The sequence below is a fragment of the Octopus bimaculoides genome, chromosome 7 (genome assembly GCF_046866305.1).
Source record: "Octopus bimaculoides isolate indiv1 chromosome 7, ASM4686630v1, whole genome shotgun sequence".
NCBI lineage: Eukaryota > Metazoa > Mollusca > Cephalopoda > Octopoda > Octopodidae > Octopus > Octopus bimaculoides.
Window position 1 is genome coordinate 14,341,788 of NC_142934.1, and position 23,210 is coordinate 14,364,997.

The 23,210-nt window shown below is 37.9% G+C and overlaps 1 protein-coding gene across 1 annotated transcript in view; it reads left to right on the forward strand.

Moving 5' to 3' along the window:
• The first annotated feature begins 112 nt into the window (after positions 1-112).
• LOC106871131 (cysteine-rich hydrophobic domain-containing protein 2) overlaps positions 113-23,210 on the forward strand; it is a 23,928-nt gene continuing 830 nt past the window's right edge. Inside the window, exons 1-5 of the mRNA XM_014917441.3 lie at positions 113-312; positions 15,815-15,869; positions 18,092-18,247; positions 20,694-20,750; positions 22,061-22,120. Of these exons, the coding sequence (XP_014772927.2) occupies positions 128-312; positions 15,815-15,869; positions 18,092-18,247; positions 20,694-20,750; positions 22,061-22,120 (513 nt within the window). The 5' untranslated portion in view covers positions 113-127. The remainder of the gene's footprint in view (positions 313-15,814; positions 15,870-18,091; positions 18,248-20,693; positions 20,751-22,060; positions 22,121-23,210) is intronic.

Here is a 23,210-nt window from a genome sequence, read left to right on the forward strand (position 1 = left end):
AGAAGCTATCTTGTTATTGATTATTATCTAAATTAATCACCGAAGCTCAACCTTTCTGCGCCTTCAGTCTTCCCCCTGTTTTGTCTCTGAATAAAAATATAAAAAATTAGGTTAGAGTTAACTCCCCATGTTTTCCAGCTTAGTAAAAGAGGGCGGTAGTCATGCTAGTAAACAGTTACGCTTCCGTCTTAGTTGGAGAATGGCTGATTTCGATACTATATACCAAGAAGACGATGCTGAAGTACCTTTAGAAGAATTTATCATCACTGTTCCCGATCCAGTAGTAATTCGAGGGGCAGGAAATGTCACAATGTAAGTACCTGTGCCTTTCTGTGCAGCCTTTTCCTCACCTGTTTCTTCTAATCAGTCTTCTATCCACCTCATGTATATAGACGACCAAACCAAGCTACAGTTGTAATTCAATGGAATTGCTTCTCTCTTCTTCCCTTTCCTTCTATGTTGATCTGAAATAACCTCTCAAAATACTCGTCTGGGAACTTGTATATCCCGTTCTATAAGTTTCAGTAATTAATATGTAGGTATATAGTGGTTTTTGCAATTTTTTTTCACCTGTGTGGACAGAGATATTTCAAAACGCTTGTTTGTCTTTCGTCGATTCCCTAATTTTGTAGGCTTTCCTTTTTTTTCCTGCTTTCCTATTATATAGTTGTTTAGGTCACTTATGGTTGAGAAGTCTTATTTCAGCAGTCACCATTTCCTCTTATTATTTACTATCATTTTTTTTTATAGTTTCAGGCTTAGTGTATCTGGGACGACGTTATTCAACGTGTCCAGGACGGTGTGAATTTGAAGGATATTTGGCTACTATTTCCAACAGGTCGAGCGCTAACGCAGAGGTTTCCTTGGCTGGTTCCGTATATTGTATATGTGCGAAATTATATCTATCTATCTATCTATCTATACATATATATATATAGATATATATAGGAGTTGTACTTGCTTGGCAAGTGACTAGACCTGAGATTGTGTGTTGACACTGAAGCAATTACATCGTAGAAGGGTCATGTTCTCTATTTGACTGTTATTCACTTTCGTTTATTTCTTAATTGCTTCGTGTACTATAAAGTATCAGAAAGTTTCGTTGCTCTTCTGCAACCTGGCCACTGGCTCAATTTCACTGCATGTCCTTGGTGGTGATGATTAGAATATTAGAAAGAACTTAAATATGGCTTATGTACAAAACAAACTTTCTATATATCACTCTGAGAAAATTCCCAGAAATTGAACAGAATCTGGATATTTCTCACGTTTCATTGTTGATAGGAATATTAAAGCCCAACACCAAAGTTTAATATAAGAATATGTTGTAAGGTGGGGCAAGTCTAAGAGTTGTTTTCGCAGGTCTGAATGATTAAAAAAAAATTCTTATTAAACGTAAACATTGGTATAATGAAAGAGACTGTTGTGGTGGTGCCTGCGGGAAAAATCTTTGCCTTAGCAGGGAAGAATGGCTTTAAAACGCTTGTCGTATAGTCACTGTGTGTCCGTATTCTGTTGCACGAGAAAATCCTTTCCTTATCATGTTTTTTTCCCCCTTCAAATGGAACAAAACTTTAAAACACAAAGAAAAAGAGCCCGAAGCAAGGTTAAAAAAACCCCAATTACATTTGATGCATTCTGTATTGTTGTTTAGCGCCAGGTCAAAGGCAATTAACGTCCTTTGTTTTTTTTGTTCTTTCCAGTATAGTGTATATGTTTCCTTCCATTTTAAGACCGTATAATGTGATTTGAGGGAGATTTAGTTACTGTTTCTAGTATGTCGAATAATACATGAGGGCTACCACATGCGTTCTGTGTCTTACACACGGGTGCTTTTGATTGGAGTTTCCCCCCCACTTTCGTTTCCTTTTTGTATATGTTTAGTAAGATAACAGGGTAATGCCGTTACTTGGATAGGTAGGTAGATAAGAAGACCAAACATCCTTTTGTATATGGTATTGATGCGTGTGGGTTTCAAATTTACCTTAAACTCATCTCACAAGCCTTTGTATAAGCACACAGAGTAGGTTGCTAGCTAGGTGGCTGTAATTGTTTCGTCCCAGGTCTGCTCTGATCAAATTGATTTATGATGGTCCGACGTAGTGCAGCTATTACCATCCTATCTTAATTGCTGTTGTAGATTTCCTTGGACTGCAGGGTGTCCACAAGGTCTGGGTACATGGAGTAAATAAAATCATAACATAATTAAATATAAAAAAATTCTTAAACTATGTGTTAATCCCCATGTGGGTACATGGAGTAAATAAAATCATAACATAAACAATTAAGTATAAGAAATAATAATTTCTTAAAGTATGTTAATCCTCATGTACCCAGACTTTGTGGACACCCTGTATATTATCCTATCCCAGTGTGTTCCTTATTCCTTTTTACAGAAAGCACATCGTGGTTTAACGAAAATTTAGCTGCTAGGTGTAGCAGGCTGAGCGGTCGCATGTCGTGGTTGATGTTTTTATTTGGGTAATTTTTATTGTTGTTGTCATGGTTTCCGATATGATTCCCTCCATCCACACATTACTAAATTTAGAGGAGTGATTTCTAATCCATTCTGTGTCGCCGTACCCCTAGGTTAAATCTTAAACCCACGACAAAAAGTATTATCGCATTGGAAGACGAAAGGGTCAGTTCTTTTTTTCTATTATTCTTTTACTTGTTTCAGTCATTAGACTGCGGCCATACTGGAACACGACCTTGAAGAATGTTAGTCGAATGTATCGACCCCCGATACTTTTGTTTTAAACCGGGCACTTATTCTGTTGGTCATTTTAGCCGAACCGCTAAGTTACGGGGATATAAACACACCAACACCAGTTGTCAAGTGATGGTCACACACACAACGCGCGTCTTTCAATTTCCGTCGACCAAATCCTCTCACAAGGCTTTGGCCGGCCCAAAACTATAGTAGACACTAGTCCAAAGTGACACACAACGGAACTGAACTCGGAACTATGTGGTTGGGAAGTAAACTTCTTAACGCACACGAGCATGCCTGAAATTGAGCTGAAATTGAGTTCAATGGGACAATAGTCTTGGTGTATTTAATAGGACACCGAGACAAAGTTATTTTTAAGAGGAAATCAATAATACTATTTTGAAAATCGATTTTAATACAGTGTATACGTTCCCCTCTTTATTTGTACCTCTTGGGAGATAGGGGAATCCCGGGTAAGGAACTCTTGACTTAGTGATGGGAGGAAGGGTAGCTCTTATGGTCCTTGTTAGGGTGTCTTTCAGAGAATGGCAGGAGGAAGGGAGAAAGTTATTCTTAAATCGAAGCCCTGATCCAAATGCTTGCAACTGCGGGAACTCCACTAAAAGGCTCCCGAGTGTTCATGTGATGGTGTTAAACCAGGTCACAAAGAAGTCACACTGTTACTCTTTTACTTGTTTCAGTCATTTGACTGCGGCCATGCTGGAGCACCGCCTTTAGTCGAGCAAATCGACCCCAGGACTTATTCTTTGTAAGCCTAGTACTTATTCTATCGGCTCTTTTGCCGAACCGCTAAGTTACGGGACGTAAACACACCAGCATCGGTTGTCAAGCGATGTTGGGGGGGACACAGACACAAACATATACACACATACATATATATACGACGGGCTTCTTTCAGTTTCCGTCTACCAAATCCACTCACAAGGCTTTGGTCGGCCCGAGGCTATAGTAGAAGACACTTGCCCAAGGTGCCACGCAGTGGGAATGAACCCGGAACCATGTGGTTGATAAGCAAGCGTTGTTGTTATTGGTTTTTGTTGTGATGATGGTCGTGGCGGTGGTTAATCTTGTTTATGTTGATTTTATTGACATTGCTGTCAATGTTACGTTGATTGCTGAGATTTTCGTTGGTATAATAATTTTTTGTTTAGGAACATTGAATCTGTTGCGGAGCAAATGAAGCTATAAATATCAGTTTCGAATAGAAAATGTCGAACGCTACAAATGTTTTTTTTCTAATTTTTAACTGCTGCTGAATTTAGCTCTATGGTAAAAAAAAACTAGGATCAGAGTCATGCCATCGATGATCACTCCGTCGAATTGTACACCTAGAACGTCTTTCCGAAATACATTATCCTGTGGGTCATCTTTTTTTTCTGTAGGTGAGATTTGGTTGTTACTTCTAGCAGACCAAGTCGAGCAGCCACGTGGAAACTCTCTCGTTGCTCTAGGCTAAACCTTATTGAACAGAATTCAATGCATTCCTGCCATCACGGTTCTGTCTTTTTTTTTTTTTTTTTTTTTTCAAGAAGTGTTCAGTTCAGGACTCCATTCTCGATTGTCGCCTTTTTATTTTAAACGGTACAGTGTGATATGAAAGATATAATTTTGGCTGTTGTTTCTAGCTTGTTTGGTGACCACTTATAAAATCCCTCGTGTGTTTACGAGGCGGGTGGGGGTCGCTTATCTGGTGGAATATTTAGAAAATAAGCCTGATCCAATGCAAGCGGCGGTGGTGGTGGGAATGTATCGGGGCTGGGGTGGGAGGCAGATTTTAGTTAATGTGCAAAGTCGGATATGTATGTAAGGAAGGAATTTCAACCATGTTTCAACCTGCTACAGTTAGCTCAAGACATCATCAGGGGGAACCACGTCCGGTTTAGACCCCTACTCTACCGTTTTGACGTTGGGGACCGCCCCCACCTTTCGGAGGTGTCTTCAGCTCTGGTGTTGGGTGCATGTCTTCTTTCTTCTATTCCCTGGCTTCTTCGATGCAGCATCAACAAGTGTCAGCGTCCGACTGACTGTCTTGTCAAATTCCCCTTTTTATACCTGCTGCTAGGCTCCAGCAGGCTGCCCCAGCAAGTTGTCACGTGACACTGTCTAAACTTCCCGCTGGTAGGCTCCAGCAAGTTGTCACGTGACACTGTCTAAACTTTAACTGATAATGGAAGCCACTTCAGTGTCTCACCTAATGATGTGTGTGACTTTCACATAAACTGTTCAGTTGGAACAGACACGGTGACTTCGTTTCAGCTGTCATAACATTTTACTCTGTCTCTCATAATAGATTTATGTGGAAATTTAACGACACCTTATCTACCCGGATATTATACAGTCTTTTAAAATATTTGATTATTTTATTTTTTTGGTAGATGATAACAGGACAGGAAATTGAATATACGCTCAGTGTTTGTGTGTCTCTCACATCAGTTGTTTTACTTCTCTTGTCCCAACAAACTAAACCACCCTCACCTATGAAACTACTATTCATCACAAATAGATCCTTTACAAAACTGTAACAAACGGTCTTCATTAAACCAATAACAAAATTATTAGAACTACCATAGCGTGGCTGTGTGGGAAGAAGTTTGGTTGTCAACCACATTGTTCCAGGATCTGTCCCACTGTGTGGTACCTTGGATCTATTCCAGCCAAAGGCCGACCAAAAACTTGTGAGTGGATTTGGTAGATGGAAGCTGAAACAAGCCTCTGTATGTGTGTGTGTGTGTGTATTTGTTTGTCCTCCCACCACTGCTTGAAAGCTGGTGTTGGTTTGTTTATTTCCTCATAACTTAGAAGTTTAGCAAAAGAGACCAATAGGATTAGTATCAGGCTTTAAAAAAATTAGTAGTGAGTCCATTTGTTTGACTAAACTCTACAAGGTGGTGTCTCAGCATGCCCATAGTCCAGTGATTGGAACAAGTAAAAAGACACACACACATCTTTTTATCTTTGACTTATTTCAATCATTCTACTGCGGTTAGAATTAGCAGCTAAATCTTCATCATCATTATCATCGTTTAACATCCACTTTCTATGCTGGCATGGGCTGGACAGTTTGACACAGAGCTGGGCAGCTGGGAGCTGTCCAGACTCCAATTGTCTGTTGTGGCATAATTTGTATGGCTGGATCAACTGTTTAACAGTGTGTGCTGGGTGCGTTTACACAGCACCGGCTCGGTGGCACTGGCACCTAAAAGGACAAACCTGTATGTGTGGAAGATGGTGATTGATGACGATTGTTCTGTGGTTAGAGTTGTTAAAATTAGCAGCCAAATCTTCTTCAAATCAAACTTCTCCTATTGTCTAAATAAATGGTTCTTTACCTGTTTCTGGTTTAATACCTCCTTTCAAATATTTGTAACAGCTAACATCCACCCTGCCAATAACTTTGACAGTCTGTAATCACTTCCTAATTTATAAAAATACAATGAATTTTACAAGCTGAGGTCATTATTATCTTCATATTTACATCTAGACATAGCATGGTTGTGTGGTTAAGAAGCTCACTTTGCAAGCATGTGGTTTTGGGTTCAGTCCCACAATACAGCACCTTGGGCAAATATCTTCTATAGCCTCAGGCTGACCAAGCCTTGTGGGTGAATTTGGTAGATGGAAACCCATCGTGTGTGTCTTTGTGTATGTCTGTTGTCCTGTCGCCACTTGACATCTGCTGTTGTTAGTTTGTTTACATCCCTGTAATCTAGTGGTTTGGCAAAACAGACCGATAGAGTAAATACCAGGCTTTAAAAAAAATAAGTACTGGGGTTGATTTGTTTGGTTAAATCCTTCAAGGTGGTGCTCCAGTATGACCGCAATCAAATGACTGAAACAAGTAAAATAATAAAAAAAAAAAAAAAACTTTAAACAATGAACACGGATGGATATAACTTATTACTGTAAATGAAAAAAAAAAATGTGTTAACTTCAATGAAAAGGAAGCAAACAAAAAGAAAAAATTACATGGTTTATAATTTAATGACAATTCTGAATCCGATGACAATTTGCTAATTTTTTTCGATATCAAGCTTTCAGTGTTTTTGACTGATGATGTCTCAATTCTCCTCTTGCAGTTATTTACAATCTGGTTCATTGTTTAGTTTACAATTACAACAGAACACTGAATCCACTTACAACAAAATATAACGAAGTAAAAAACAATGAGTAGCTGTTTTATTTCTTGCTAAAGCTTAGAGTTTTTGTTTTGCAAATGTAGCCGGGTTATGTCTTCCATATTGTCATTTTTAACCTCCACTTTTCACTTTTCCCCTGCTTGCATGGGTAGGATAGAGTTTATTGAGGCAGATTGTCTATGGTCAGATGCCTTTCTTGTTACCTATCCTCACCTGTTTCCAGGCAAGGTAATATTTCCCCATGGACAGACATGGTCTCACAGAATATTAGAAATGAATGATATTGTTTGTATGACTGACAATAATCATGCAAAGTTAAGACAAGGAGATGCACCCCCCCACACACTCACATATATATATGTGTGTGTGTGTGTGTGTGACAGGCTTTCAGTTTCTGTTTGGCAAGTCCACTCACAAAGCTTTGGTTGGACTGGAGCTATAGTAGAAGGCGCTTGGCCAAAATGCTACTCAGTAGGACTGAACCCTGAACCATGTAGTTGGGAAGCAAGCTTCTTACCACACAGCCATGCCTGTGCCTACTTTGTTGAAATTCTGCATAAATTTCAAAATGATTTTGTGAGTTTGTTAACCTTTTTGATACCTACCTGCTTGAGACATTGAATTAGTGCAGTACTCAGGTCAGTAGTAGTCTTCTTTCAGGTATCCCATAGAAAATAATAAACTTATATGTGTGTGTGTATGGGTGCAGGCATAGCTGTGTGGTAAGAAGCTTGCTTCCCAATTGCATGGTTCTGAGTTCAGTCCCACTGTGTGGCACCTTGGGTATGTGTTTCTACTAACCTTGAGCCAACCAAAGTCTTGTGAATGGATTTGGGCGGCAGAGACTAAAAGAAGCTTGTTGTTTGTGTGTTTGTCCCCCACCACTGCTTGACAACCAGTGTTGGTGTGTTTATGTCCTTGTAATTTAGCAGTTTGGTGAAAGAGATTGATAGCATAAATATCAGGCATAAAAAAAAATCGATTCTGGGGTTGATTCATTCAACTAAAAATTCTTCAAGGCAGTGCCCCAGCATGGTCGCAGTCTAATGACTGAAACAAGTAAAAGATAAAAGACATTTATCTAGCAATCAATATATATATATGTACACACACACATATAAATACAAGCATATGTACACATATACATATATACATACATGTTGTTGTCTCTCATCTACTTTTTCTACAAATGGGTAACCTGTTTTGAAACAGCTCGTCAACTTGTATTGATTATTAATAATCATTTTATATTTGTGGTAATATGTCTTGGTTCTACTGAATGCAGAATATCGACTTGGTGTGTATGTGGTAGACAGACTGAGTTGAAATTTCCTTTAATTTGTGTTTTTCTTTTGAAATGGGGTTCATAAATAAAATACACAGTTAATTTTTAAGTTTCTATGTACCTACATTTGTGTATGTATATGTCTATACATGTGTGTGTATACATAGATATATATGTGAATATATATATATTTATGGATTATATAGTTGTATATATGGTTTATATATAGTTATATATATATATATACATGGGTTTATATATAGTTATATATATACATGAATTTATATATAGCTGTATATATGGGTTTATATATAGTTGTACATACAGGGTGTGGTGAATACTCTGTCATCTAAATTATGCAAAAATGAAAATAACTCTATCTCATTTTAACAGATATATTTACCAACATTACATAAAAATATCTTGAAATACTAAAGAGTACATTTATTCAATAAAATTGCCATTGGCTTCAACCATGGCCTCCAGACGACTTCTGAATCTCCTGCAACTCTTCTGGATGGTCTCCTTGTTTAAGTTGGTGAATGCTGCCATAATCCTTGCCTTCAGTTTATCTTTGGTGTTACAAAGGAGTTTTGTTGGTCTCTCACTCAACTGCGACCCAGAGGTCTCGGATTATGGTCTCACTTGGCTTGCCGGGTCTTCTCACGCACAGCATATTTCCAAAGGTCTCGGTCACAAGTCATTGCCTCAGTGAGGCCTAATGTTCGAAGGTCGTGCTTCACCACCTCATCCCAGGTCTACCTCTTCCACAAGTTCCCTCAACCGCTAGGGTATGGCACTTTTTCACACAGCTATCCTCATCCATTCTCGCCACATGACCATACCAGCCACAATCGTCTCTCTTGCACACCACAACTGATGCTTTATATATATTCTTGTTTCAGTCATTTGACTGTGTCCATGCTGGAGCACTGCCTTGAAGGGATCTAGTGGAACAAATTGACCCCAGGATTTATTTCTTAAGCCTAGTACTTATTCTATCAATCACTTTTTCCAAACCACTAAATTACGGGGATGTAAAAAAAATACCAACACTGGTTGTCAAGCAGTGGTGGGGCGGACAAACTTGTCTACAAAGACACACGTGCACATATACACACGACAGGCTTCTTTCAGTTTCCATCTACCAAATTCACTCACAGGGCTTTGGTTGGCCTGAGGCTATAGTAGAAAGCACTTGCCCAAGGTGTCACACAATGGGACTGAACCTGGAACCATGTGGTTGGGAAGCAAGTTTCCTACCACATAGCCACTCCAGACGTGTGTGTGTGTGTATATAAAGCTTCTTCTCACACAACCACACCAGGCATGTGTGGGTATTAGTCAATGGAATTTTAGCAGTCTGATTTTTCACATTTTATTTTTGTATTTGTTACAATATTACATATAATATTACAAGTACTTTTATTCTTTCTGCAATCAATGTGTGTGTGTGTGTGTTTTGTGATACGAACAGGAAAATAGAACTCGAGACATAAGTATGTATATATTCTATTAATAATCAAGCTGAAGTTAGTTACTTAAATACTGAGTTTTGTGCATCACTTTTAAGACTTGATTAGTAATAAAATGTATGTTTATGTAGATGTGTGAATGTATGTGTGGATATATGTGTATTTATGTGTATATTCATGTATATATATATTTATATATCCCTCCCCCCCCAGCTTGCAAAGACTTATTGGGGCAAGCGAAAGCGAAATTGGGATGGCACCTGTGCCCAGCGTCGTTTTTCTGGCACTTGTGCCCGTGACATGTGTAAAGATTTTCGAGCGAGATCATTGCCAGTGCCCCTGGACTGGCTCTTGTGCGGGTGGCACATAAAATACACCATTTTGAGCACGGCCGTTGCCAGTATCGCCTGATTGGCCTTCGTACCGGTGGCATGTAAAAGCACCCACTACACTCTCTGAGTGGTTGGCGTTAGGAAGGGCATTCAGCTGTAGAAACTCTGCCAAATCAGATTGGAGGCTGGTGCAGCCATCTGGTTTCACCAGTCCTCAGTCAAATCGTCCAACCCATGCTAGTATGGAAAGCGGACGTTAAACGATGATGATGATATATAATTAATTTATTAACGATGGCATGTACTGAGTGTGCTCTTACTCTTTCGGTTGAAAACATTACAGTATTAAGACGATACAGAAACCAAACAAAACCGGTTATACAAAAAGCTGATTCTGTACTGAGCAACTTCTGTGTTTACATTAGTCAATAGTGAAGCCTCTCTGAGATGTAGCTCAACCTGTTAGAAATAGTAGCCAAATCTTCCTCAAAATCAAACTCCAGTTGCCTTAACCTCTTCTATGTTCAAAGCATTTTTATAAGCTTGTTTTAAACATCTTAACCCTTTAGCATTTATACTGGCCATATCTGGCTCAAGTATTCTACATGTTTTACATTCTTACTGGCCATGTCTAACCTCTTACATCTCGCAAACACTAACATTCTAAAAATAAGCAATCACATCATCAAAAGCTATAAGATAATGCAGGATTAATTCAAAACAATTTCAATAAAGAAAACATGTTTGATAGTAATCTGAATGTTAAAGAGTTAAACTTAGCTTTAGACTATTACTCTGGTGGTTGAAAAAGAATGGGAAGGTGCATTATAAATGGTACATGGTTGTCTGGGAAATGTGTCCTGTGTATCAGATGTTATACACAGGACAGGCAAATGGTTTAAAAGAATAGGACAACATGGGAAATATAGAACTAATTGGGCAAAAAAACCACAGGTAATAAATGCCTTTGATCTTGGATCTGCTTAACCCTTTAGCATTTAAATCAGCCAAATCAAGCCCAAATATTCTGTTTTATAGTCAAACTGGTGAGATCCAGCCTTTAACACCTACCCTACAATGCCATTCTAAACATAAACAGTCAGACCATTGAAACCTCAAAAGCTTCCAGATAATGCATGATTAACCCTTTAGCATTTAAACAGGCCATATCTGACCAAAATATTCTGCTTCTTGTATTTTCAAACTGGCCAGATCCAACCTCTCACACCTGCCCTACAATGTCATTCTAAACATAAACAGTCATACCATTTGAAACCTCAAAAGCTTCCAGATAATGCATGATTAACCCTTTAGCATTTAAACAGGCCATATCTGACCAAAATATTCTGCTTCTTGTATGTTCAAACTGGCCAGATCCAACCTCTCACACCTGCCCTACAATGTCATTCTAAACATAAACAGTCATACCATTGAAACCTCAAAAGCTTCCAGATAATGCATGATTAACCCTTTAGCATTTAAACAGGCCATATCTGGCCAAAATATTCTGCTTCTTGTATGTTCAGACTGGCCAGATCCAACCTCTCACACCTGCCCTACAATGTCATTCTAAACACAAACAGTCATACCGTTGAAATCTCAAAGCTACCAGATGAAATATAGAAATATACCAGGGACTTTATAGATGATAACTAGAGCAGTGCTAGTTAGGAAAAGTCACAATCAATCTAAGAATGCTTCAGATTCCAGAATGAAGATCTTTGTGTAAGAAATGATTGTATACTTTTGTCCAGAGTGCAAAAAAAATGGTGGTGGGAGAAGATTAACATCTTGCTGTAGTTGGCAATAATGTGGTTGTGTTTTGAGCAGTTTATTTAAATAGTCTGTGTGCTTTCATTTCATTACAGTCAATGTAGGTCATTTGCCTTTCGACATCTTACACCATACTGTTGCCTACTTTTGGAATACTTAGAAAAACTTCATGTTCCTCTTGGCAAGTTCTTAGAAATAACATTTTTTTTCCACTCTAGCTTTGGTTCTATTTCTGAATTTAATTTAAAGCTATCATTTTACTCTTTTACTTGTTTCAGTCGTTTGACTGTGGCCATGCTGGTGCACCGCCTTTAGTCGAGCAAAGTACCAGGACTTATTCTTTGTCAGCCTAGTACTTATTCTGCTGGATGCCCTTCCAAATGCCAACCACTTCACAGTGTGGACTGGATGCTTTTCACATGTATAAAAATCCTGAGGGAATAGAAAGGTGGACTGAACACTTTCACTGAACTTTTCAACAATCAACCAGAGTTGATAAACTACTTAGATAGTTCCATTTGAAGTTGTAAATGGTGTGTTATATAGGTGACTTGGTATATTTTGTATAATGTATTTCTGTACATTATTTACATTATTTACATTTGACGGATATTCGTCCTCATCTTGTTTGTTGTTAACACAACGTTTCGGCTGATATACCCTCCAGCCTTCGTCAGGTGTCTTGGGGAAATTTCGAACCTGGGTTCTCATTCCTATCGATGTTACTATTATTATTATTATATTATTATTATTATTATTATTACTATTATTAATCAGGTCGCTGCCGTGAATCGAACTCGGAACCTTGGGGTTAGTAGCCCGCGCTCTTAACCACTACGCCATATGCCCGCCATAATAATAGTAACATCGATAGGAATGAGAACCCAGGTTCGAAATTTCCCTAAGACACCTGACGAAGGCTGGAGGGTATATCAGCCGAAACGTTGTGTTGACAACAAACAAGATGAGGACGAATATCCGTCAAATGTAAATAATGTAAATAATTCCTCATCTCTTAAATATAGAACTGTATGTATTTCTGTGTATTGAATTTCATTGACTGAGGAGCAAGCTTCTTAGTCGCATAGCTATGCTCTGAACCTATGGAAGAAGCGAACTAGAAATCCTGAAGATCTGAGAAGGTTGTACCTTACAGATGAGACGAGGCCAGATCAAAATGATAGTGGCATGTTGAACTGAGGACACTTCCAATTCTGGCCAGCATTGGGAAAACAAATATTAAAACAAGTTTTGTCTTATCAAAGGGTGTATTATCAAAGTGAGTTCCCCTTGCACTGATATCGTTTTGTTGTTTGAATGAACTTCAGGTGAGTGTTTCAAAGTCTGACAAAAAGTTTTGTGTCAAAACATTCTCAGAGTGTAATGGAATACTGTTTACTTACCTGATTAGCTTGGCTGGAATTGCTTCAATTATTATCTTGATTATGATTTTGGGAATTACATGAACTTAATAACACTTCATTTCCTCTCCTGTTATTAACCTGTGCTGTCATTATATATATATATTTATATATATATATATATATATATATATATATATATATATATATATATATATATGAAATAATTAATACTGAGAAAATTGTTGTAATTTTACAGAATACACTCTCCTTCGACCCCTTCCGCTATAACATCCCCTACTCATTCTATTTTCTGCTCTCCTTCTCCATCTATTATTTCTCCTCACTTATTTTTCCTTTTCTCTCTCTCTCTCGACCATGTTTTCTTCTCCTCTCCCTTCTCTGTTTCTTTATCTTTCCTGTACAGGCCATTTCTTCAGTCTCGGTATATAAACTAATTGCAATTGAAACTCGGGTATCTTTATTTATCATTATCATCATAACTGTCATCATTGTCATCATTTTAACATCTGTTTTCCCATGTTTTCATGGGTCAGACTGAATTTGTTGAGGCAAATTTTCTACAGCTGGATGCTCTTCCTGTTACCAACCCACACTTGTTTCCAAGCAAATTAATATTTTCCCCCTGGTTAAACATGTTTTCACAGATGATTAGAAACGAGCAACAAAAACTTGTATGATATTCATTTACAACCATCACATGATGTCAGACTAAGGACACACACACACACACACACACACACACACACACACACACATGATAGACTTCTTTCAGTTTCTATCAAACTCACTCATAAGGCTTTTCCCCCTGGGGCTATAGTAAGAAGACACTTGCCCATGGTGCTACATATTAAGACTGAATCTAAAACCATGTGGCAGGAAAGCAGATGCAGGCTTAGCTGTATGGTTAGAAGATTCCTTCCCAATCATCTGGTTCGGGTTTCAGTCCTGTGTGGCACCTTGGGCAAGTGTCTTCTACTATAATATCAGGCTGACCAAAGCCTTGTGAGTGGATTTGTAGGTGGAAACTGAAAGAAGCCTCTGTGTGTATGTTGCATGTCTTGTTTCTCTTTTTTTTTGTTGTTCGAAAAAAAAAAAAAAAGAATAAAGTTCGTTTTCTGTCTTCATCTTTCTGTTTTCGTTTCTCATTGTGTTTAACGTTTTTGTGATGTCTTGTACCCATATATGCTTGTATGTATACATATAGATGTCGGTATGTACATATATGTATGGATATATGCCTATAATTATATATTATTTATGTTATTATATACAAATGTGTGTGTGTGTGTGTATATATAAGTGCGTGTGCATCTTTGTGTGTTTGTCCCCCACCACTGTTTGACAACTGGTGTTGGTGTTTTTTTACGTCCCCCGTAACTTAGCAGCTCAGCAAAAGAAACTGATAGAATTAGTACCAGGCTTTACAAAAAAAAAAAAAAAAGTACTGGGGTTAATTCGTTTGACTAAAATTCTAGGTGATACCCCAGCATGGCCACAGTCTCCTGAGTGAAACAAGTAAAAAGTGAATGGGTGAAAGATTAAAAGAAAAACAATGCAATCACCAGCAGGTATTGTTGAAAGTTGGAATCTAAACACTCGAAAGTTTTGTTAGTTTTCTTTCTGACGTTGAATAAACCAATGCCGTTGTGTTTTGTTTTCGTACTTTTCCCTTTATCTGACCCACTTGATTGTCTTACCATTTATGAAACAATTAATTTCCGAATGGCAGAAGTTAATCTAACTCTGAATTAATTACAACATTAATTACAAACTAGACTGGTGGTGATGTAGAAGAGTTGTTAGAACCTTGCAGTATTTGTCCACCACTTTGTGTTCTGAGTTCAAGTTCTGCCCATGGCCCATGGCTTACTTGGGTGGCAGACTCAGTTTGTTGCCTGGTTTAACACCACTACTTGGCACATTGTCTTTAGTGGAGTCTGCTCTGTTGGCAGCATTCAGGGAATGTCTCCAGTTTGAGACCACTTCTGTTTCCATAATACAAACTTTCTGTTTTGAAGTGATCCAAATTAAAACTTCCCATGAAAACTTTATTAAATCTATGTTTCAAATACCAGTTTAATAATGACAATGTTATTCTACTAAATTCTTCATTATTTTCAAAATTAGCTGGCCCCGTACCGTCAAAAATGACGGCTTATTGTAGTATTTTATATATGAATAAGGTACAAAATAATCACAGATACAAACATTCACATACTTCCCTTGTGCATGCACACACATACACACAGGAAGTTGAAACGCTGTTTGATTTTTCTTTTCAGTGTTGAATGTTCACCATCCCACTTCCATTCTGCGTGCACACATACGCACACACACTCACAAACAAACATTCACATACCTCCCTTTTACACACACACACACACACACACACACACACATATACTCACACAGAGTTGAAACGCTGTTTGATTTTTTTTCACTGTAATATTTCCATCATCCCTTCCTTCCGCATTCATCTATTTACCTCTTCTTTTCTCATTCATATGTTGTGATGGAGAAAAACAAGAGTATTATTATAGTAGATGTTTCAAATACCAGTTCAATAACGACAGCTATTTTACTAAATTCTTCATTATTTTCAAAATGAATTGAAAAAAAGGTAGTGTATCTTAACAGAAAATATTGGAACATAAGAATTAAAATCTGAAAAGTTCTTATCTTATCATTTTTCAGATTTGGTCTTAGCAATAAATTTGATACCGAATTTCCATCAGCCCTTTCAGCAAAGGTAAGTAGGGTTTGATTTTCTTTTATTAAAAAAAGATTTTGTTTTTAAATTTAAAAACCCTTGGAGGAAGTGATACCTAAAGTTTGTCACAGCTTTAATGTTTAGTTTGAGTTGCATTAAAAATCAAGACTTACACGCACGTGTGCACACATACACAATATCCATTGTGACTTAATTGGGAATAAATAAAATCACAGCTTTTGGTGGGGAACTGTTTTATTATCGCTTGTTTCTTGGGGTTTTTTTTCTTGAAGTTTCATCTAATGCTACTGATTCTGTTACATCATACTCTTTTACTTATTTCAGTCATTTGACTGCGGCCATGCTGGAGCACCGCCTTTAGTCGAGCAAATCGACCCCAGGACTTATTCTTTGTAAGCCTGGTACTTATTCTGTCGGTCTCTTTTTGCCGAACTGCTAAATTACGGGGATGTAAACACACCAGCATCAGTTGTCAAGTGATGTTGGGGGGACAAATACAGACACACAAACACACACACATATACATATATATATATACATATATACGATGGGCTTCTTTCAGTTTCTGCCAACCAAATCCACTCACAAGGCTTTGGTCAGCCCGAGGCTATAGTTGAAGACACTTGCCCAAAGTGCCACGCAGTGGGACTGAACCCGAAACCATATGGTTGGTAAGCAAGCTACTTACCACACAGCCACTCCTAATATCCTAATATTATATTATATATATGATATATTATATTATATATATGATATATATTCCATCAGTCTTTTTCAGAGTCAGCGTTTATTGATTCAGTGTTAGTATATTAGAAATAATTGGTTCACGCCATGTTATTTATTCTCTGCTAGATTAATGATTTATGTAGGCATGGTACAATTACCATTTGATGATGTTTATAAATATTCTGTCATTAACAGTCTTATGATCATATTTTCTAATGATATACATTGACTATTTTGTCTTAATTTAAAAGATAGCCAGAGGGTTTAGTAAAATGCCAAACTCCATTAATAGCCTGGTGTTTGGAGCATTATTTAATGAAAAAGGTTTTTATATTAAATTATGATGGAAGGTTAGAATTTAAATACTGTATTTTCCAACATACAAGTTGCCATAGAGATCTGATCAATGAGTATCTGGACTGTTGCCATTGTAACGAAGCTAAAGCGTGTAGTGTGAAGCTGCTAGGCACAGATTGACCTTGAACTCTGCTGTGCATGTGCACTAAGTTTTAACATTCTAGTTCACTTCCACTGTTTACAGCAGTGCTTGGAAGGAAGGTGAGTAGCGTGTGGTTGTCGCATTGACCAGGACAGAGAAGGTTGTCATGGCGATACCTGCTCAGAGGCCTACGCAAAGTTGTAGAAAGTATACGGAGAGGAGTGTATGAGTTGCACACAAGTGTATGAGTGGTTCAGACGTTTCCAAGATGGACAAAAAATGTCGATATTGACAAACATTCTGGGAGACCCGCAACCAGCAGAACTGAGAAAAACATTGCAGATCTTCGTACAGCTGTGAGGGAAAATTGTCGAATCCCCATCCATTAGTTATCAGAGGATGTACAAATTAGGGTTCAGTTCATTATCACTGAAGATTTGGATATGAGATGCATGTCTGCCAAGTTTGTGTCAAATCTGCTTTCAGCTGACCAGAAAGACACTTGAGTTTCAGCTGTACAAGATCTCCTTGATTGTGTTGAGAACGATGAAAACTTTTTGAAAACTTTGTATAGGTCTCTGAGCAGGTATCATCAAACGTTGAGCAAAACGTTTGATGCAGATTCCCTGCTCAACATTCTCTGTTATGGTCAATGCGACAATCACATGCTACACACCTTCCTTCCAAGCACTGCTGTAAACAGCGGAAGTGAGCTAGAACGTTAAAACTTAGTGCGCATGCACAGCTGAGTTTAAGGTCAATCTGTGCCAAGTGGCTTCACTCTGTGTTTTAGCTTTGTTACTATAGCAACAGTCCAGATACTTATTGATCAGACCTCGTATAGTATAAACATTGAACCGTCATCACTATCTTTCCTTATCCTATTGCATTTCACATGGAATTTTTTGATTCTTCAAAATCATTTTGGTGTATGTCTTTTTTGGCTATAAATTCTTATCTGTAAAATAAAGAATTTTTGTGTTTTATATAACCAGAGGAGGCAGTTCAAGCGGGTTAGTATGGAAAACATTAAATATGGATTTCAGCTCAGGTGTTGTTATCTTTTCATTTACAGGTGGCTCCTGAAGAATATAAAGCCACAATGTTACGCATCAATAGTGTCCTAAGGAAAGCACTGCCTGTTAATGTAAAATGGTTGTTCTGTGGCTGTGTATGTTGCTGCTGTACCCTGGGCTGTTCACTGTGGCCAGTTGTTTGTCTCAGTAAAAGGGTGAGTTTAGTGTTCAACGTTACTGTTCTATTGATATTTTCTGTATTTTGTTCTTGATGTATTGATTTTAAAAATCATAAGAATGCAGGATTTGTGGTGTAGTTGATAATCTTGCTTCCTAACCACTTGGAGTTTTGAGTTCATTTCCACTGCAGGGCATTTTGGGCAAGTGTCTTCTATAGCCCCTGACTGACCAAAGTCTTATAGATAAATTTGGTTGATGGAAACTGAAAGAAGACTGTCCTCTGAGTGTGTATGTATGTGTGAATAATGTCACACACACACACACACACACACACACACACACACACACACACACACACACACACAGATATGACAGAATTAAATAGAACCCTTATAATCACTAACATTTATTTAAATCTGAAATTATGCATTCAAATTATTAACTAATTATCATGCGAATATCTGATATTTAGTAGACATGCCCTTTGCATTTTTCAATTCAAGGATCCTATAAGGTGTGCTACTGATCAGATGACAAATATTCTCGTGGGGAATTTCTTGCCAAGTTTCATGCAGTAATCTCAAAAGATCTGGTTTTGGGGATGCTTTCCTTTTCTTTTTACGAAGTTTCCTGTCCATTATGCCCCAGAGGTGTTCAATAGGGCTCGTATCTGGTGACTGGCTTCGCCATGGAAGTTTTTTAATGCCATTCTTTTTCAGCCATGTGACAAGGAACCCCATCTTCCATAAATAGTCTTTAATCATTTCACCATTGGAGAAGATTGGAAGGGGTCCTTTCCACAATATGTACACCTATTTATCTGAGTTTGTTTCCATCACACTCCACCTGCTCTGATTAACCATTGCTCCAAATTGTTCCCCAGACCATCACAGGATAGCTGCCTTGTTTCATTGTTGGCAGCAATCTTTTCATGTCAAATTCTTGATCACAGAATTTTCAGACCCCCCCACTCGACCACTGTCAGAAAATACAGCAAATCTGGACTCATCAGAGAATATGATAATGTCCCAAAATGCTAGCAGCCACTCCATCATCTCACTGGCCCAATTTTTTCTCCACTTGATATTGGCTGGTCTAAGAAATGGCTTCCTTCTTGCTGCTCTGCCATAGTAGCCAAGTTTGTGGAGATACCTGACAGCTGTTCCGGGACTGACATCAACTTGTCCTGCTATGTCAGAGGCCTTGCAATGAGGATTATCTGTCACACTTCACTTAACAAAGCAGAGGGTCCTATTAAAGTGCCCTTGTTGACGTGGGCAAGGTGATGTGGACTCTTTCCCTCTCTGGTGAATTGCACAATCACCCTATTAAGTGTAGAAAGCAGGATCCCAAGGTTTGCTGTGATTTTACATTGAGTAAATCCACCCTTCAGATTGAACCGCAATACGGCCCCTTTGAAATTTGGACAGTCCCAAGGCTTCTTTTGTATGTGGCATGATTAAACAGTCACATATAGAACCTGAAACATAAAAATGTCCATTAATAAAAAAAAATATAAACCGTTTCAAGTTTAACATAAAACAATGTTTTATGGGTTGTCTATTTACTTCTGTCGTGTGTGTGTGTGTATAGTATAAATAGAGAGAGAGAAAGAGCAGTGGGGCATAGTTACTATAACCTAATGCAATAAGGTGTTCTCTGATGGGAACATCTTTGTGGTTGAGCATCTAAATGCACTGGGAACACCTATAACAGGGCTCAAAACCATAACAGTGAAAGGCATGTAGGAACTATGATATAAACTTGTTTATCCCTATTTCTCCTACATACACATAGATATTACAATAATTGTTCAGTTGTATATTTAAGAGATGAGGAATTATGTACATTATTTACATTTGACAGATATTTGTCCTCATCTTGTTTGTTGTTAACGTTTCGGCTGATATATCCTCCAGACTTTATCAGGTGTCTTGGGGAAATTTCAAACCTGGGTTCTCATTTCTAAGGTATTTTTTGATGTTATTATTATTCAGGTCACTTGGAATCTTGGGGTTAGTAACCCGTGCTCTTAACCCCAAGATTCAGAGTTCACTTCTCGGCAATGACCTGAATAATAATAATAATAATAATAATCATAATAACATCGAAAAATACCTATGGAATGAGAACTCAGGTTTGAAATTTCCCCAAGACACCTGATGAAGGCTGGAGGGTATATCGGCCGAAATGTGTTGACAAACAAGATGAGGACAAATATCCGTCAAATGTAAATAATGTACAATAGTTGTTTTAATATTTTTTTTTTCTAGGTAATGAGTTTATATAAATTTTTCTTGCAAGTTCACTTTTTTTTTTTACATTTTCTTAAAAACGATGTGCTATTAAACAACAAAGAAAAGGAATTCAAAATACTGATTTGTTAGTGTGTGTGTGTGTGTGTGTGTGAGTGTACGTGCGCATGTGTGTTGAAAAGATACATTCTCTAGGGACTAACTTTTGCTGTGTATCTCTCTTCAGACACGACATTCTATAGAAAAAGTTATTGAATGGGAAAACAATCACCTGTATCGTAAGGTAAGGCATTAACACTGAAATTATCTTCTTCCAATTGAAAAACTGAATGGTTTTCATTGTTTTCTTTTAATTTTATAATTCCCATTAAAGGAACAACAAAACAACCTTCTTCCTGAAGTAGTTGTATGCTGTCAACTTAATGTGACAGTCCCCTGAAGGGAATAATACTACTGTTGTTTAGACCTAGGAAGCTGCACCACTTCCTGTCGACCTTAACACATTTCCTGTGTCCTTATGTCTCCCCCTTGTAAACATAAGGACACAGGAAATGTGTCAAGGCCGACAAGAAGCAGTGCAGCTTCCTAGGTCTAAACAACAGTAGTATTATTCCCTTCAGGGGACTGTCACATTAAGTTGACAGCATACAATTACTTCATCGTATCACTACTGCATAAATCTCTCTGAGAGATTTAGAAATGTATTATTTTTAAACATTAAATGTTTGTGCTGCACATTAACTCTCTCTCTCTCTCCATCAAATCGACAATGAGGGTGCATGGCTTAGTGGTGATCGTGATTTCAATTCCTAGACTGGGTGGTGCATTGTTTTCTTAAACAAAGCACTTAATCTCACATTGCTCTGTGATCACAAGCTGGCAGAAACGTTAGCACGCCGGGCGAAATGCTTAGCGGTATTTCGTCTGCCGCTACGTTCTGAGTTCAAATTCCGCCGAGGTCGACTTTGCCTTTCATCCTTTTGGGGTCGATTAAATAAGTACCAGTTACGCACTGGTGTCGATATAATCGACTTAATCAGTTTGTCTGTCCTTGTTTGTCCCCTCTGTGTTTAGCCCCTTGTGGGTAGTAAAGAAATAACACTGTGCACCTGTTCAGGCACACACACACATATATGATGTCAATAAGGCATTGAAATTATGATGACTTTTGGTTGATATCTGATGATGGTGAGTGCATCCACATCTTTCGTGTACTTTTTCCTGCTTTCTGTATGTTCTGTCATCATCCTCTTATGCCACACTATACTAATACACACACACATATATACATATAAAAATCAACAAAAGAGTACAGTGAACATGCTGTGGGGAGTGGAAAAAGCCAACATTTTGGACAGTTCTTCTTCAGAGAGGATTCCTCTCAATTTTTTCCTGAGCAAGGACTCTGTCTGAAATACTGGATTTTCCTCTGCCCATAGTAAGTCCACAGCACTCTTGTTGTTGATTTTATTAAATGATATGAGTCTTACCATTATGGACCAACACCAATCTCTTTTGATTCTGTGTAAGTGTGAGGGTGTGTATCTGTTTTTGAATACCAAAATGTTTGTACAAAATTCTTTTAAATTCTAGCTTGGTCTAAACTGGCGACTGAGTAAACAACGATGTGATTCAAGCAGTATGATGGAATATGTAAGTGAATTTTTATTATTACTGTTTAGCTGCATACCACTGCGGCCCAAATTCAAATCTGGCAAGTGTTGACTGTGTCTTTTATCCTGATAGAATTAGTTGAATAAGTAGAACTCAAATGCTGGTTTTTATTAAATTGGCTGCACCCTTCATGCCAAAGTTTGTGGCCGAGTGTTCAATTCAATAATAGTAATTTTAGTAAGGAGTTTTGTCTTTGTTCTCGACCTCTAGCAATCTTATATTAATTTTGTACTTTCTCTGCTAAAAAAGTCTACTTCTGATTCATGTTCTTTTACCCTTCTCCTATTTCTTTATTGCCAACAAGGGGCTAAACATAGAGGGGACAAACAAGGAGAGACAAAGGGATTAAGTCGACTACATCGACCCCAGTACATAACTGGTACTTAATTTATCGACCCCGAAAGGATGAAAGGAAAAGTCGACCTCGGCGGAATTTGAACTCAGAACGTAATGGCAGACGAAATACCGCTAAGCATTTCGCCCGGTGTGCTAACGATTCTGCCAGCTCGCCGCCTGAGCAATACCTTAACCCTTTTGTTACCATATTTCTGTTGATATGCACTATCTTTATTTCAGTTAATTTTTTATATGAATGAATTTAGAAAATGACCTCTGTCATTTTTGTGCTAGTGTTTCAAGTTTTAATTTAATTCAGTTTAAAACAAGAAGCTTGTCATTGAACTAGTGGGCCCTCAGGTAGGTTGGTGTCAAAAGTGTTAATTGTCTCCTGCTATTTGTGACTGTAGTGAAGATGTAGGACAGTTCAATTCTTGATGATCCATCTCTTAACAGCCTAGGTCTAAACAACCTTCTGTTTCTCTGCATGAGTAGACCCAGACTAACTTGTTAGTAACTTAGAGTACATAAACACTAAATTATTAATGACTTAAACCAGTACTTTCTTGTATTTTTAGTTGTATGTTTAGGCTTAAATGCCACTTGTGGACTGGCAGAATTGTTAATGCATTGACAAAATGTCTTGCAATATTTTTTCTGGCTTTAAGGTGGCTTTTTCTGGCTTTAATGCTTAGCAACATTTCATCTGTCTCCATGTTCTGAGTTCAAATTC